Consider the following 15,736-nt stretch of genomic DNA (forward strand, 5'->3'; position numbering starts at 1 on the left):
ATGAAGTCTTCTGGTCAAAACTAGGGTCATGTTGTAATATGAAGAATACATTCAACTCTCTCCTCCTAGCACAGGTACAAATAAATAGCAAAAATATTTATCTTAACACAAACATAACTCCATTTCCTGGGAATGCAGGCTGTTGGAACTGATCTTAGGGGAATTGCTATTGCTCAAAATATCTAATTTATGGCTTTTCTTGTGATGCCTACATTTGAAAACATAACTTTAAAAAAAACTATGTTTCAAGGTTTTTGTTTCACTTGCTCAGTACTACACAGCAATGATTATGAATCAGAATTCCAACATAGATCATTTTGTACATTAATACTGAACAGAGTGGGAGGAACGCATTTTAAATATGTGTCCACAGGTGGCAGATTTTCAACATGTCAGCCACAGAATGGGAGGAGAATGATTGTGCAAGATCCAAACATAAGTGTCCAACCTCAACATCTGACGTATGGTCACATATTACAGAATGTAGTTTAAACAATATATGTGTTGATGCATCAGTGTGTTTTTGTAATAATTTACCAAGGGCACAATAACAGCACTTGTCACACCAATTTAATCTGATTCTCAAATATTAAATCCACTTTTCCCAGGTAGCAAGCCACTATGCTCCTTAAGAGGAAGGGCGAAGAAGTGCACAAAGTCACTGGGGGAAGAAGTGGGTTGCTCGAAAAAGGACAACTTGAGGCAGTTATCAAAGTGATAAATGAAATGTCATGACCCTGAAGCATGACAGCAAGCAAACATGATACTAAAACCAAGGGTGGAATTTTACAAGAGTTTTTTTCTAAGTGTCGGGTGGGCGTGGAGTTGGGAGAGTTCCAGGTCTGTTTTTTGGGCGAGATTTCGACCCAATCTTATGCATTCTGTCTTTAAAATTTTGGACGAGTCCGTTTCTGGCCATAGAGGCTGTGGGTGGGGCTTAATGCACTCGACAGCCTGTAGAGGGTGGTATTGCGCACGTGCAGACCTCTGATGCTGCACATGTGCGTTAACATTCGCAGGGGTCTGACAGACAAAGAGAGCTGTCAGGGCCCTGCTACTGCCTCAAGTAAACACCCCCCCTCCCTCCCCACAATTGTAGGGGCCCGCAGCCCGAGAAACAGCCCCTGCCTAGACTGATCGTGGACCTCCTCCCTTGCCCACTGATCATGGCCCCGCTGCCCTCCCCCACCATAAAGTCAAGCAAGCCCAAACGATTGAGTGCTGGGCTCGATAAAGACATGGGAATGAATATTTAAATAAATTTCAATGAACTAACCAGCCTCTTACTCATTTCCGGCGAGAGGCTGACCGCGCTGGAAATCTGGGTGTCGTAAAATCACGCAGGTCGTAAAAACTGCCGCCATTCACGCTAGCCGCTTTACACTCAATTTTATGGTATTTTCCCACCGCAAAACAGGCATAAAGCGGCAGTAAAATTCCGCCCCAAATATTTACTGACACTCTATAAATGTTTTTGAATTATATTACTGCCATTTTGTACAAGAATGACAAAGATTCCTAACATTGTGAATTCTGTAATTATTTATTAATATGAGACAGTCATAAAGGTTTACAGTATGGAAACAGGCCCTTCGGCCCAACTTGTCCATGCCGCCCTTTCTTAAAAAAAAATCCCTAAACTAATCCCTATTGCCTGCAACTGGCCCATATCCCTCTATACTCATCTTACCCATGTAACTATCTAAATGCTTTTTAAAAGACAAAATTGTACCTGCCTCTACTACTACCTCCAACAGCTTGTTCCAGACACCCACCACCGTGTGAAAAAATTGCCCCTCTGGACACTTTTGTATCTCTCCCCTCTCACCTTAAACCTATGCCCTCTAGTTTTAGACTCCCCTACTTTTGGGAAAAGATATTGACTATCTAGCTGATCTGTGCCCCTCATTATTTTATAGACCTCTATTAGGTCACCCCTCAGCCTCCTATGCTCCAGAGAAAAAAGTCCCAGTCTATCCAGCCTCTCCTTATAACCCAAACCATCAAGTCCTGGTAGCATCCTAGTAAATCTTTTCTGCTTAAACCAGAAACTCTGCTTATCTTCTGGGGACTCGGGTTCAAATCCCACCACAACAGATGGTGGAATTTGTATTCAATAAAACATATCTGGATTTTTAGCCTGGCTAATGGCGGCTGCTCCGGGGGAAGCTGCTGTCTGTCTATCTGTGTGAGGGAGGGAGAAGCTGCGGGCCATGCCTGCTCTCCTGCATTCCTAGGTTTGTAATGAGATGATCAGGGCAAAACATTTTAATTTCCCCTGAAGTTAATGGGGATCATTGATTAAAAAACCTGGTAGTGTCTTACAGTATTGATTGATTATTGAATTATTTGTTGTAAAAGTAGAAATAACTTCTGTTTTGAAGAACATCCTTGTGTAGATCATGAGCAAGATTTTCAACACATTGTTTAGACAACATAGCGTGTGGCATATTCTGCAAAACTGGTCCGTCAGATGCCGAGAATGGGCCTTCCTTTCTTGTACAATAGTTGAGGCTTTGCCCTGTGGTTGAAATGCATGCTCTGAATTGTTACAAGCCTTGTATAGAGCGATAAGATTGAAAAAGAGATACAAATTTTCCAATAACCGTATCAAAGGATCACACTAGATTTCACATTCTAGGCTTTCTACTGTTACAACCAAACTAAACTGACAAAGACTGAATATTACTTAGTAGACAACTAATATACTAAGCTAAGGGAAGGCGAAGGCCTAGTGGTATTATCGCTGGACTATTTATCCAGAAACTCAGCTAATGTTCTGGGGACCTGGGTTAGAATCTCCACCCAGATGGGTGTAATTTGAATTCAATAAAAAAATCTGGAATTCAGAATCTACTGAAACCATGGTCAACTGTCAGAAAAACCCATCTGGTTCACTAATGTCCTTCAGGGTAGGAAATCTGCTGTCCTTACCTGGTCTGGCCTACATGTGACTCCAGAGCCACAGCAATGTGGTTGACTCTCAACTGCCCTCTGAAATGGCCTAGTAAGCTATTCAGTTGCTCAATCGCTCAAGAAGACAGTTGACTACCACTTTCTCAAGGGCAAATAGGGATGGGCAATCAGCAATGCCCATGTCCCACGAATTAATAAAAGTATTCCCTTAACAGAGCCAAAAATCCTACACTACGTTATAAACTGTCCACAGAATTACGGTATTGTGATTAAAGGTACAGCACAGGAACAGCCCCTTTGGCCCACCAAGTCCAAAACTTCTCTCGGCTTTATCAGGATCTCTTCTCTCTGCTTCACTAGCACGAGTCTTCCAGTATTCTTTAAATAAAGTATCCTTCACTCAACCCTTTGAGCATAATCTGGAGATTCTGTGCTTTTTAACTCTTCACAATCCTGGTTTCCTCAAACAGGGGTTGTTCCTCAGCAGCGCCCCCCCCCCTTACTTGGTCGATAACCTGAAAGCAGTCCTCTTCTTCCTGGCATGGAAGCACCAAAACTTATGTCTCACTGTCTCTGAGAGTCAGCGAACCTGATAACACGAAGGACAGCTGCTTCCTCCTCTGTGTCCAGTTGTTAAAGTTTGCACTTGACTTTTAATAGGTTTTGACCTGAGTCACTGCCCATGCCAACAAGGTCACATGAATCTGTCTCCACCTAGACTTTGTATGAAATCACATGTCCCTTTCCTCTACTCCATTTGTTTTGAGTTAAAGGAGACAGTTTAAAATATAACCATCTGATCAACCTCGCATTCATAACAAAATGGATCCTCCCACAGGCCAAAGAGTTAATTTACAAAATGATCTGTGTCATGACTATGATTAGTGAGAAGGAACTTGCATTGATAAAGTGTCTTTCAAAACCTAAGGACATCCAAAACATCAAGAAAATAATTCCTTTAAAGTTTCTGAATGTTAGGCGTATTCCTGACATAAACCATAAGGCCATAAGACATAGGAGCAGAATTAGGCCACTCGACCCGTTGAGTCTGCTCTGCCACTCAATCATAGCTGATATTTTTCTCATCCCTATTCTCCTGCCTTTTCCCCATAACCCCTGATCCCCTTATTAAGCAAGAATTTATCTACCTCTGTCTTAAAAACACTCAATGACCTGGCCTCCACAGCCTTTTGCGGCAGAGTTACACGTGTATAATAATGTGGTATAGCCAAGACAGCCTACATAAATCAAATGCACTTATTGAAATGTCAAAACAAAAACATGAAGATTACTTGAATTTAAAGTTTTAGTTTATTTATTGGTGTCACAAATAAGCTTACATTAACACTGTAAATCGTTATTGTGAAAATCCCCTAGTCGCCACACTCTGGTGCCTACTGGGTACACTGAGGGAGAATTTAGCATGGCCAATGCACCTAACCAACCCATCTTTCAGACTGTGGGAGGAAACCGGAGCACCCGGAGGGAACTCACGCAGACACGAGGAGAAGGTGCAGACTCCGCACTGACAGTGACCCAAGCCAGGAATCGAACCCAGATCCCTGACGCTGTGAGGCAGCAGTGCTAACTACTGTGCCACCCCCGACTCATTCACAGGTGGCACGAGTTAACTTACAGTTGAATAATTGGTAGACTGGTATGACGATAAGTCAGCACTACTGCCCTGAAGAAACATTATAGCCTCACTGTCAATAACTCCAGTTTAAAACATTTTAATGAACAGTTTTCGAACTAACATATTAACAACTGCAATGAAAAAAGTCAAGCACTGAAGTTCTTTGCAGCACCAAGACCAAGGCAGTATATTTATTTCTGCTGTATTTGCTAAAAATAATTCAATAAATAATTAATAAATACTGGAATGCAGTCGTCAAACCAGGTTCTTTATTAATGATTTCCGTGAACTTCAGGGAAGGAGGAATTAGAATATATTGCCTCAGGTAGCTCAAATTAATATAGTTCCAGAATTAACTGAGTCATGAATCTTCTTGGCAGCAGTAATGAGGTGTCAGAAACACCTACCAGAGTGTCAGTAAATATTTACCAAGTTGACAAAGTCACATTCAAGAAGGTGGGACTGATGGCATAACAGGAGCACTCCTTCCGAGTTATGACATTATTTTTCGTTATACACGTTTCTAAATGTTTCTAATTTGAGCACCAAGGGCAGAATTTTTCCATCCCGCCCGCCACGGGAATCGTAGCAGGCGGGGACGGACTATACAAAGGTCCGTTGACCTTGGGTGGGATTTTCCAGACTTGGGGTGAGCGCGGCTGGAAAATCCCACCCCAAGAGTCCCTTGGTGTTTATTAATGCAGAGAAAGGACTTTTTTTAAAAAAGACATTTAAGAGAAGCAGTGCACCGATGCATCAGGTGTTAAAATGCAAATCTAACCCTCTGCTTCCCCTTGCAGTAGCCCCCTCATTTCAACCAAGTTATCTGAATTTGGGCTTTCTGCAGTGAAGCTATTTTTCTCTTAGTACAGCATAAGCTTGTATAAAAGTAGAACACAATGTTCATTTATCTTCCATCGGGGCTAAGGTTCCTTTCTGGCACTTGTCCTTGGGATGAAATGCTTACCAACTGTACTTAACAATTACATTTTTTTTCAAAAGGCAAAGCAATCAGCTTTTAATAAAATGAGGCATCATTAAAGCTTCAGTTACAGCATCAAGCAAACAGAAATCAAAAGTAAAAAATGTATCTTCCCAGCAGTCAGTGGCATACCATGCATCTGCTCATGTATCCTGTACCGTTCGCAGTGAGTAGCTGTGGGATAGTTAGAAACAGATTAGTTGAACACAGGGAAACAAACAGAATTCTATTCCATCTACGAATGGCGGATTCTCAGCCCAGAAAGAGTTCCAGGACCAGCAACATGTCAAAACTTGGGAAAATACTTTTGGTCAACAATTCTTAAATAGGAAAACTCAGAGCTGACTTCCACGATGCTAATTAATTATTGCTACATTTAGTTTACAGGCAATAAATTACATACACTTAGATACATTAGATATGTGTTAGTCTGCAGTATCAAAAACATTTAGACATACAAATGGAATCAGATTTCCACCATTGGCATGGAACAAGTACAAGCCAGAGCTAAGTGACATTTAAATTTTGCTATAGTCTTGTCAACTAAACCCATTAGAAATTCAGTGTATGAAAGATTTAATCAAACTGCAGTTTAGAAGACTGGTTAGTATTGATCATAAGAAATGGGATAAGGCCAGATATTTCTTCTAAAGTTTCCCCATTCCACTGTTTCCATTGCAGTTTGTCTACATTTTCTCAAAATCTGCACAAAAGAACACATTGGAAATAAGGCAGCCATTGTTACCGTTATTAAAGCATTACCTTTATTCGGGATAAATAGCTGTCAGGTAGCACAATCATGAGCAACATTAGTCATGGCCGGTGCTATGTTGCATTTGCATTGACACTTTTCGTCACTGCTCCGTAAAGGTTAACAATAGGTTAATTTTATCTGGCCTTATTTTATGGAGTAATTACAACATTTGTATGTGTTAGTTTGTGCGTAGTTTGTGACCACTTTGCCAATTTACTGCCAATGTTCTAAAGCTCTGATTATAGACAGTGTATTTGGATCAAATGCTGCTTTAATCAGAGTTTAAAGTGAATGCACTTAGCACAGTCAGCAGGTTGAACTGATCTTGTGTGTACACATTTTCAGATTCAGATATCTGCATTGAATCAGACTGAAATTTCCATTTTTTCTGAAGTTAATCGCACTTGCCTTGAATGGCTTTTCAAAAGCATGCATTATTTCTTCCATGGGAATGTGTGGGTGGCTATCGGATGCTTCTGGATATTGAACTAATACAAATTGAATACTACCCCTTATCTGTAATTATACTATAAACTTGTGGTTTTTCACATTCAAGTTGAAGGGGAAGTTAGTAGCACAGTCGTAATGTCATTGGGCTAGTAATCCAGAGGCCTAGGCTGGTGCTCTGGGCAAAATGTGATCATGTCCCACCATGGCAGCTGGTGGAATTTAAATTCAATTAACAAAATCTAGAATTATAAGCTAGTGTCAGTAACGGTGACCATAAAACCACCATCAATTGACATAAAAACCTATCTGGTTCACTAATAGGAGGGAAATCTGGCATCCTTACCTGGTCTGATGTACATGGGATGCCAGACCCAGTAGTTGACTTAGAATCATAGATTCCCTACACCAACAACAATCCCACCCAGACCCTATCCCCGCAATCCTATGTATTTACCCTGCTAATCCCCTTGACACTAAGGGTCAATTTAGCACAGCTAATCAACCTAACCTGCATATCTTTGGAGTGTGGGAGGAAACCGGAGCACCTGGAGGAAACTCACGCACACATGGGGAGAACATGCAAACTCCACACAGACAGTGACCCGAGGCCGGAATTGAACCCGGGTCCCTGGGGCAGTGAGGCAGCAGTGCTAACCACTGTGCCACCCTCTGAAATGGTCGAGCGAGCCACTCAGTTCAAGGGCAAGTGGGGATGGGCAACAAATGCTGGTGCTTCCAGCGGCACGCACTTTCCATGAAAGAATAAAAACAAGTTACAATTTTAGAAGGACATATTTTTGTTTAAATTCACAAATGGGGTCCTGGACAACTGGATGCTGGAGTGTTGGTTTCGATCTAGTCAGTTTCTATCCAGACGCCTGCTTCACTGATTTCCAAATGTTGGATGTCAGCTATACATTTAGAACATAGAATATAGAATCCTATAGTGTAGAAGGAGGCCATTTGGCCCATTGACTTTACACCAACCACAATTCCACCCAGGCCTTATCCCTGCAATCCCATGTATTTACCATGTTAGTCCCCCTGACACTAAGGGGCAATTTAGCACGACCAATCAACTTAACCCGCACGTCTTTCGGATTGTGGGAGGAAACCGGAGCACTCGGAGCAAACCCACGCAGACACGGGGGGAATGTAAAAACTCCACACAGACAGTGAGCCTAGGCCAGATTCCAACGCGGGTCCCTGGCGCTGTGAGGCAGCAGTGCTAACCACTGTGATACTGTGCTGCCCTGTGATTAACCAAGCGACATGTTTATATACGGGTGGCGCCGTCACAGCTTCTCTCCCTAGGTACTGGGAGGAGGAAAAGGTGAAGTGCAGTCACTTCCTGCTTCCGCCTGTACCAGACACAGTAAAATTAAGAGCGGGATAGGTTCGAGACTGTGTCTAAGAGGTACCAGAAGTGCATCAATAGGCATAAGTCACTGAACGACAGAGCTACAATATTAAGAAGGTTAAGAACTAAATATCTTAGCCTAACCCTGGATTCCAATTGATAAACTCAGCAGCAACTTGATCAATTTTCTTCCCGTTAAGTGAATTTAAACAGGAAGACATTACCGTGCCCAGACAGACTTTAGTCACTTCAGGAAGTGTAGATGTTCATTTCTTGCCCTAACATCATTCATTTAACACTTAAGTGGTTTCCGCCTTGGCATCTAATGGTTTTGTGCACTGCAATCCCCTACACTGAAAAAGCTGAAGGAATATGAGAAGACTAACATACTGTGGTATTATTTTTGTGGCTGGGACAGTCTTGGCATCAACCTCAACTATAAACGCTCCTGGGATGAGACAGGAAGATAGACAAAGTGCACAATTCCACCACAGATTAAGGAGTAACTATGATAGTGTCAGAAAGAAAAGTGAGCTTATCTTTTATCAAAATGTTGCAGCTTGATTTGACAAATATTTTACAGATACAGGGCATCTTTGATAGATCCCATCCTTTCAAGAAAAGGCCTTGGTGACAATTAGTAGTAGTCAGGATGGTAGTTGACAGGACACACTTGGGGGTGATTTTTCAACCCCGCTCAGGCACAGATCTTGCTGGGGCCACATGGAGTTGTAATCTGGTTCCCGCCCAGCGGGATTGAAAACCAGATTCTCCCTGCTCCCACAATTCACCGACCCTCGAGTGCAGTGGGAACCCAGCGTGAATCACTACTGGCCTCTATAAATGGAGGCCATTGAAGCCCCCGGGTGGTGGGAGACATTTGCTGGGCAGTGGGGGTAGTGCCAAGGGGTGGGACATGAAGGCGGAGCCATTGAGATGGTCCCAATGATCTATGGCTGGGACAGGGGCTAGGTCAGAGCGGCGATCTATGTTTTGGTGGGAGGGGGGGGGGACATGCCTTTAATGAGGGGGAGGATCCCAATGTCTGCGGGGGAGGCAGAAGGAGGGGATTTCCTATTTCAGTGGGGATGCCCTTTAAAAACGGTGCCCGAATTCTGTGAAGCCAGGCTTGCCAGTGTGTTTAGGCCCCGCCTCTCTCCATATGGGTGCAAAACTCGCCCTCCCAAAAAATGTCCAAGTGTGGGAAGATGGGGATCAGATTCCAGCCGGACATGCCAATACAAATCACTCCAGTTTTCTCGCCCAAAATGACATTTAGATATTTTTTGGGAAAATTCTACCCATGGTGTTATCTGACAAAAGGGATGGATCAATGCTAATAATGCCAATTCTTTTAAAAAGCTACTTAGAAGCATGTCACTCCTCTAATATTTTGTTTAAGGCAGGCTGGGTGTCACAACTGGTTTTGCATTTATTAGGGAAAGCTGGAATAAGTATTTTCTCACCCTTTTGGGCTACAACCATTCGAATGCTGCCCCAAATCAGAAAATTGACTGGGGAGTACTTCTGGTGACAATGCAAATACCATAACTGGCACATTCTTGCAACATTGCTTATTTGCATTGCATGTTATTTTCACTCTGTAACAATATTGCAAGCACACTGCATTAAACCAGATGTGGATATAAACAAAACCATGTGAATGTGATTTCAACGAGCGCTGCAAATTCCTTCAAAAATGGTTTGCATCTGTGCGATCTCAAATATTGGCAAACATCAAATCTTGTATTCGGAGATACCCATGACTCTGGAATGCATTTATCACGTCAAGCTGCGGGCTTAAGCTGCAATGTTGCACTGTCGATGGACCAAAAATCTCTGGCAAGAACTTTGTATGCTCCATTGCAAATTGGTACAGTGGTCATGTCCTACATACAATTTATAAAGATCCAACTTCTTACATAATCATTTTCACATATTTTATTGATTTTCATCTGTAAAAGGTTCAGTTCATTATCTTAAGCCGTCTCCTAGATGCAATACCAAGCACTGAAACACAGCAGTTGCCAAGCACATCATGACTGCACTTAAAGGCATCCCTTGTGACATAGCTATACGTGAGCGTTTTATCTTTTAGTTTTCTACTACATGAACATTCACTAACACATCAGAGCTCTCGGAGCTTGTTTCCACAGTGTTTTGAAACAGACCTGTGAAAACTTTCAAATCAGTCGGATTTAATTTCCAATATTTCTGTTTATTTCACATTTCCAGCATCCACAGAATTTTGACTTGATTAATGGTGGGAGGCTTATTTTGTGAAATGCTGTGTCAGAGAATCTAGCGGTTTAGGAGAATCTGGTAAATACTTCAGCCACACAGAGATGGGTACCAGTTATATTTTTGGTAACTGAATATCATGTATGTAACTAGAAATATTTGGAACGTGCAGCATGTTGAGTCTTTGGTTTCTGATGCTCAAGAATAATATAAGTTTAGTCAGGCGGTCGAGATTAATATTGTTCAAACTGTCAATTGAGAGTTATGGTTTAATTAGTTAACAGAACTACAATGTTATAATATGTGCAATTACAACATTTGGATAGGTACATGGATGGGAAAAGTTTAGAGGGATATGGGCCAAACACAGGCAAATGGGACTAGTTCAGTTTAGGAAACCTGGTTGGCATGGACGAGTTGGGCTGAAGGGCCCGTTTCCGAGCTGTATATCTCTAGGACTCCAATATGCCGAGTTAAAAAACTCAGGCCACTGACAAAGTTCCATCAAATGGCACCGATAGTGATTTTATCATTTGTTGACTTTATTTTATTTCCTCCGCAGATAATACACGTGCATTTTCTTTTATGGTCATCTTGATAAAGTGTAGAGTGCTGAAGGGTTACAATACACCTTCTCTGGGTTAGAAAATAGAATAAATATGGACACACTAGGGCTGAATGACAAATAAAAGGAACTAAACCATTTTGGATTTATTTGCACTTTTATAGTTTTGCATTGGAAAGGGCCATTTAGGAATTAGCCTTGTCCTTTTCACTTAAATAAGCACTACAATAGAAATGAATCAACTTCTGTATTTGCACAATTGATGTCCCTCTGTGCTGCACCATGCCTGGTTGCAAATGCCACAAGAATAAATACTTTAAATCTTTTTTTTATTTTTCCTTCCTCAACTGAGCCACTCATACTGACGTGTAGCACCATTGCCAGAAATACAGTGCTGGGACCTCACACAAGCCACTGTTTGTCACATGTGAGCCTGCAGCATCATTTCTACTCGGGTTTTTCATAATGGGGTCAATTATAACTGAACCAAATCCTGTTGTCAGCTGATCACTACACGAGTGCACATCCAGTTAGAATAACTGGGAAGCAAATCAGGACAGGGATCCACTACTTTTCTACGCCCCAGCCTAAAGTCAAAGTTTATTTATTAGTGTCACAAGTAAGTTTACATTAACATTGCAATGAATTTACTGTGAAAATTCCCTAGCTGCCACACACCGGCACCTGTTGGGTGCGCTGAGGGAGAATTTAGGTGCCAATGCACCTAACCAGCACGCCTTTTGGATTGTGGGAGGAAACCGGAGCACCCGGAGGAAACCCATGCAGATATGGGGAGAATGCGCAGACTCTGCACAGACAGTCACCCAAGCCAGGAATCGAAGTCTGGTCCCTGGTTCTGTGAGGCAGTAATGCTAACCACTGTTCCACCCATATCGAGAGAAGGATTAATTTTAATACCTCTTTCTCAACTCAACTAAAACTGTCCGATTCAGCCAGGCCCACTGGTGAACTTGAAGTCTGTGTCAACAAAATAACTTTCAAACAAGATTCCAATATTATCGGATTCTCTAGTTTTGGAACCCAATGACTTATCTGGGACACCTGATTTCCAGAAGTGAAATGGTGCCATCCAATCCTGCAGTGTAGTGGCGCAGAATCTGTGTTTTTATGTCATGTTTAATTAGTAAACGTTTTTTTAAATCCAGGGGAAAGATTTCCTGTTTTCATTGTTTGTGCACAGGTTTAAAATTTTGTTATAAATGGCAGAGAGATTATCCCAGATCACTTTCCCAGTGATCACAATGATCCCTCACAATTCAACAGTCGATATTTATCCATCCCCCCCCCGCCCTCCAAGGTTAAAAAGAAATCAAAGATTAAGTCTGCTACGCTGTCTCTGATTATTTTATTTCACTACTTCAGCGTTTTCAATTAATATCAATGCAAGAAATAGTTTTGTCTAGTTGCAACTGTAATCGGAAATCCAACATGATGGCAGATAAAAATCTTTTCCATGGGCGTTCAATTTAAAAATTCTCGATCATACATTATATTTGGCTGCTGACATTTTCTTAAAGCTTATTTATTAGTGTTACAAGGCGGCTTATATTAACACTGCAATGAAGTTACTGTGAAAATCCCCTAGTCACCACACTCCGGTGGATGTTCGGGTATACTGAGGGAGAATTTAGCATGGCCAGTACACCTAGCCAGTACGTCTTTTGGACTGTGGGAGGAAACCTATGCAGACATGGGGAAAACGTGCAGACTCCACACAGACAGTGACCCAAGCCAGGAATCGAACTTGGGTCCCTGGTACTGTGAGGCGGCTAACTACTGAGCCACCATGATGTTATTAAATGTTTAGTACAATTGTGGCATCAGGCAGAGGGTGCGTGATCTAAATGGTGAGGTGGTAAGGAAAAGGATTCAAGACTATTTTTCCTACCAAAAGCTGTTGAAATAATTGCTTGAATGGACCAAAGATTCAGGGAGGGAAGGTACTTTGCACAGAATAGGGTGAACACATTACTTGGCACATAAGCAATTTTAAGGATTAGAAATGTCTTGCAACTTGGCAGCAAAGACATCAAATGAGTATGCAAATGTTCTCAATACTTGGAAATAGAGGGATAACAGTGCTCTCTTTCAGATTGGCTCTTTGTTTATAAATGTTGTGTAGAACTTTCTTTGTGTGTGTTACTCTTGGCAATCCCTGGACCAAAGTAAACAAACGCTGCAATATCTATTGGGTAGGACGGCTGAGATTTTTCAAATGACAAATTGCTGTCGGATAATCACCAAAATAATTAACTTCAGTTTGCTCTCAGATCTTTGGCAGGCATGAGGCAGTTCAGAATAGGGATTTTCAATAAGCACAGTCTCTGGTGTTGTTTGGCAACTGCTTTGCGCACTAGGATCAATGGAATCATCTTACAACATGTTGAATGACCAACAATACCATTCCCCAGAAATTTCCACCTGAAGACTATTGCACATGTTGTACCATCTTACCCCAGACTTTGGACCAAATAAGTAAGTTGCTTCTTTACTATATGGACCCTGTTAATGGTACCAGAAGGGTTACATGGATTCATCAATTGCATTACAATATTACAAACATAATTACACATTACCTTTAAAGAGTATTCTGTAAGAGCATTTGTATTCTGCTGCATTCATTCACGTTTTTATTTGATGAACATACAGTAGAACTCCCTGAAGATCACTTTTGCTTAGATTCACATCCCATTTAATATGAACACTACTGTAAGTCTATGTGAATGATTCTTAACAATGTAAAATATCATTTTTCATTTGCAGATGATATTCGTAAGTGAGAATGTCTACTGAAGAGCTTTTAAATGCCGCAGTTTTTTCAAACAATTTTAAAAAATAATGTTCTGAAAGAGGTACAACGTTTCTTTGGCAGTGTATATTTAAAGAAAAATCCACATTGATTTTATTTTTCTCCAGTCCATAGTTCCTGGAAGCCTGCCAAGTCCAGGAGAGATGGCTTTTAGAAGGGAGATGACGTTAATGTGTATCCATCTTTATTTCCTCCTATGCCAATGTTATGGAAAAGTGGGGAAATTAGGTACAAGGTGTCAGCATTATCCTCTTTGTCCAGCTCCAGTCGTATCTGTCCACAAACTAGTCATTAAAAAATAGGTGAGAATTGCAAACCTGTCAGTCGCTCATCTTTCTCGGGATTGAAAATTTAAGTTGATGCCTGTGCTAACACTACACCCTATTACAAAATGAAAAAAGATCTGCTTTGCCATCATACTGCGTTGAATTGATCCGTTTCTTGTTATTTGAGGATTTTCTTTCATCGGCTAAGAGGTGATCTTAGGAGAGCTCCTCACATTTACCAGAAACACACACTGAAATACAGTCTTAAAGAGACAATCACCAGATATAATCAGCATGGTGCTTGCACATTATTGGAAAATGCATTGATTTTGTTAAGCGTAACAGAGCTGCTCTTCATGTAACTCTTCACTGAAGTATTTTAATGGAATATAAAGACTCTACCAGGCTTCCCAACTTCATTTACCAGGAGTTTTTAAGCTGACTTACCAAATCAGTTGTCACTTGCTCTTGTTCACCTGGCATCGTTCCATAGTTGGGAATGTAGGTTTGTTCAAAAAACTCCTCATCCCCTAATGAATAAAACAAATACACCGTATCTATGAAGTGCTCAGAGATGTTAATGGATCATTTAGTTAGTCTACCATCCACCATATGTATTTACTTACATAAATAGCATTTAAAACTATTACAGGCTCACGTGATGACATGTAAATAGCAATGGGAACAACGTTTAGAATCATAGAGATTTACAGCATGGAAACAGGCCCTTCAGCCCAACTTGTCCATGCCACCTTTTTTTTTTAAAAACCACTAAGCTAGTCCCAATTGTCCGCATTTGGCCCATATCCCTCTACACCCATCTTACCCACGTAAATGTCTAAACTCTTTTTGAAAAAGACAAAATTGTACCCACTCTACCACCACCTCTGGCAGCTCATTCCAGACACTCACCACCCTCAGTGAAAAAATTGCCCCTCTTGACCCTTTTGTATCTCTCCCCCTCACCTTAAACTTATGCCCTCTATTCTTTTGCCTCCCCTACCTTTGGGAAAGGTGTTCACTATCTACTTTATCTATGCCCCTCATTATTTTATAGCCCTCTATAAGATCACTCCTAAGCTTTCTACACTCCAGGGAAAAAAGTCCCTGTCTACTCAGCCTCTCCTTATAACTCAAACCATCAAGTCCCAGTAGCATCCGAGCAAATCGTTTCTGCACTCCTTCTAGTTTAATGATATTCTTTCTGTAATAGGGTGACCAGAACTGTACGCAGTATTCCAAGTGTGAAACTCCAATCAATCTTCTTCTCAACCCCATTTCACCTCAATGCTGTTCTGTAACTATTTGGTTGGCAGGAAGATTGAAAGCATTAGGGAGCACTTAACAGCTTATTTAATTTTAAATGGTCCTCAGGTACAACCAATAGAAAGAATAACTAAATTGAATTGGGATGAAGAGGCCAAGTAATGATGGATAATTAATCGGCAATACAAAAGCATAATACTGTCGATGCTGGAAGCCCAGATTAAAAATTAAAAGCTAGCAACGTAGTGTAGGTCTGACAGGATCCATGGTGAGAGAAGCAGAATTAGCGTTTCGCATTGATGATCTTTCATCGGAACTGTTCTAATAAAAGATTAGTCAGGTTATCCCTTCACGTGTGGCGAGTGTCGGGCAAATCTGATTGAATTTTACATTGAAATGACAGCAAGGGTCGACAAGGTGGAGGTTGTGAATATAGACATTCAAAGGGCTTTTGATAAAGTGCTGGATAA

The 15,736-nt window shown here is 41.3% G+C and overlaps 1 protein-coding gene across 4 annotated transcripts in view; it reads right to left on the reverse strand.

The window, feature by feature from the left end:
* The window catches only part of ano6 (anoctamin 6), a 128,053-nt gene that overhangs the window by 77,227 nt on the left and 35,090 nt on the right, over nucleotides 1-15,736 (reverse strand). The window contains exons 3-5 of one of the 4 annotated variants that reach the window (XM_078219721.1): nucleotides 14,448-14,530; nucleotides 13,380-13,427; nucleotides 5,667-5,708 (exon numbers count right to left, since the gene is read on the reverse strand). In XM_078219721.1, the coding sequence (XP_078075847.1) occupies nucleotides 5,667-5,708; nucleotides 13,380-13,427; nucleotides 14,448-14,530 (173 nt within the window). The remainder of the gene's footprint in view (nucleotides 1-5,666; nucleotides 5,709-13,379; nucleotides 13,428-14,447; nucleotides 14,531-15,736) is intronic. The other 3 variants (XM_078219724.1, XM_078219722.1, XM_078219725.1) reach the window with 3 other exon arrangements.

The sequence above is a fragment of the Mustelus asterias genome, chromosome 9 (assembly GCF_964213995.1).
Source record: "Mustelus asterias chromosome 9, sMusAst1.hap1.1, whole genome shotgun sequence".
In the NCBI taxonomy this organism is placed as follows: Eukaryota; Metazoa; Chordata; class Chondrichthyes; order Carcharhiniformes; family Triakidae; genus Mustelus; species Mustelus asterias.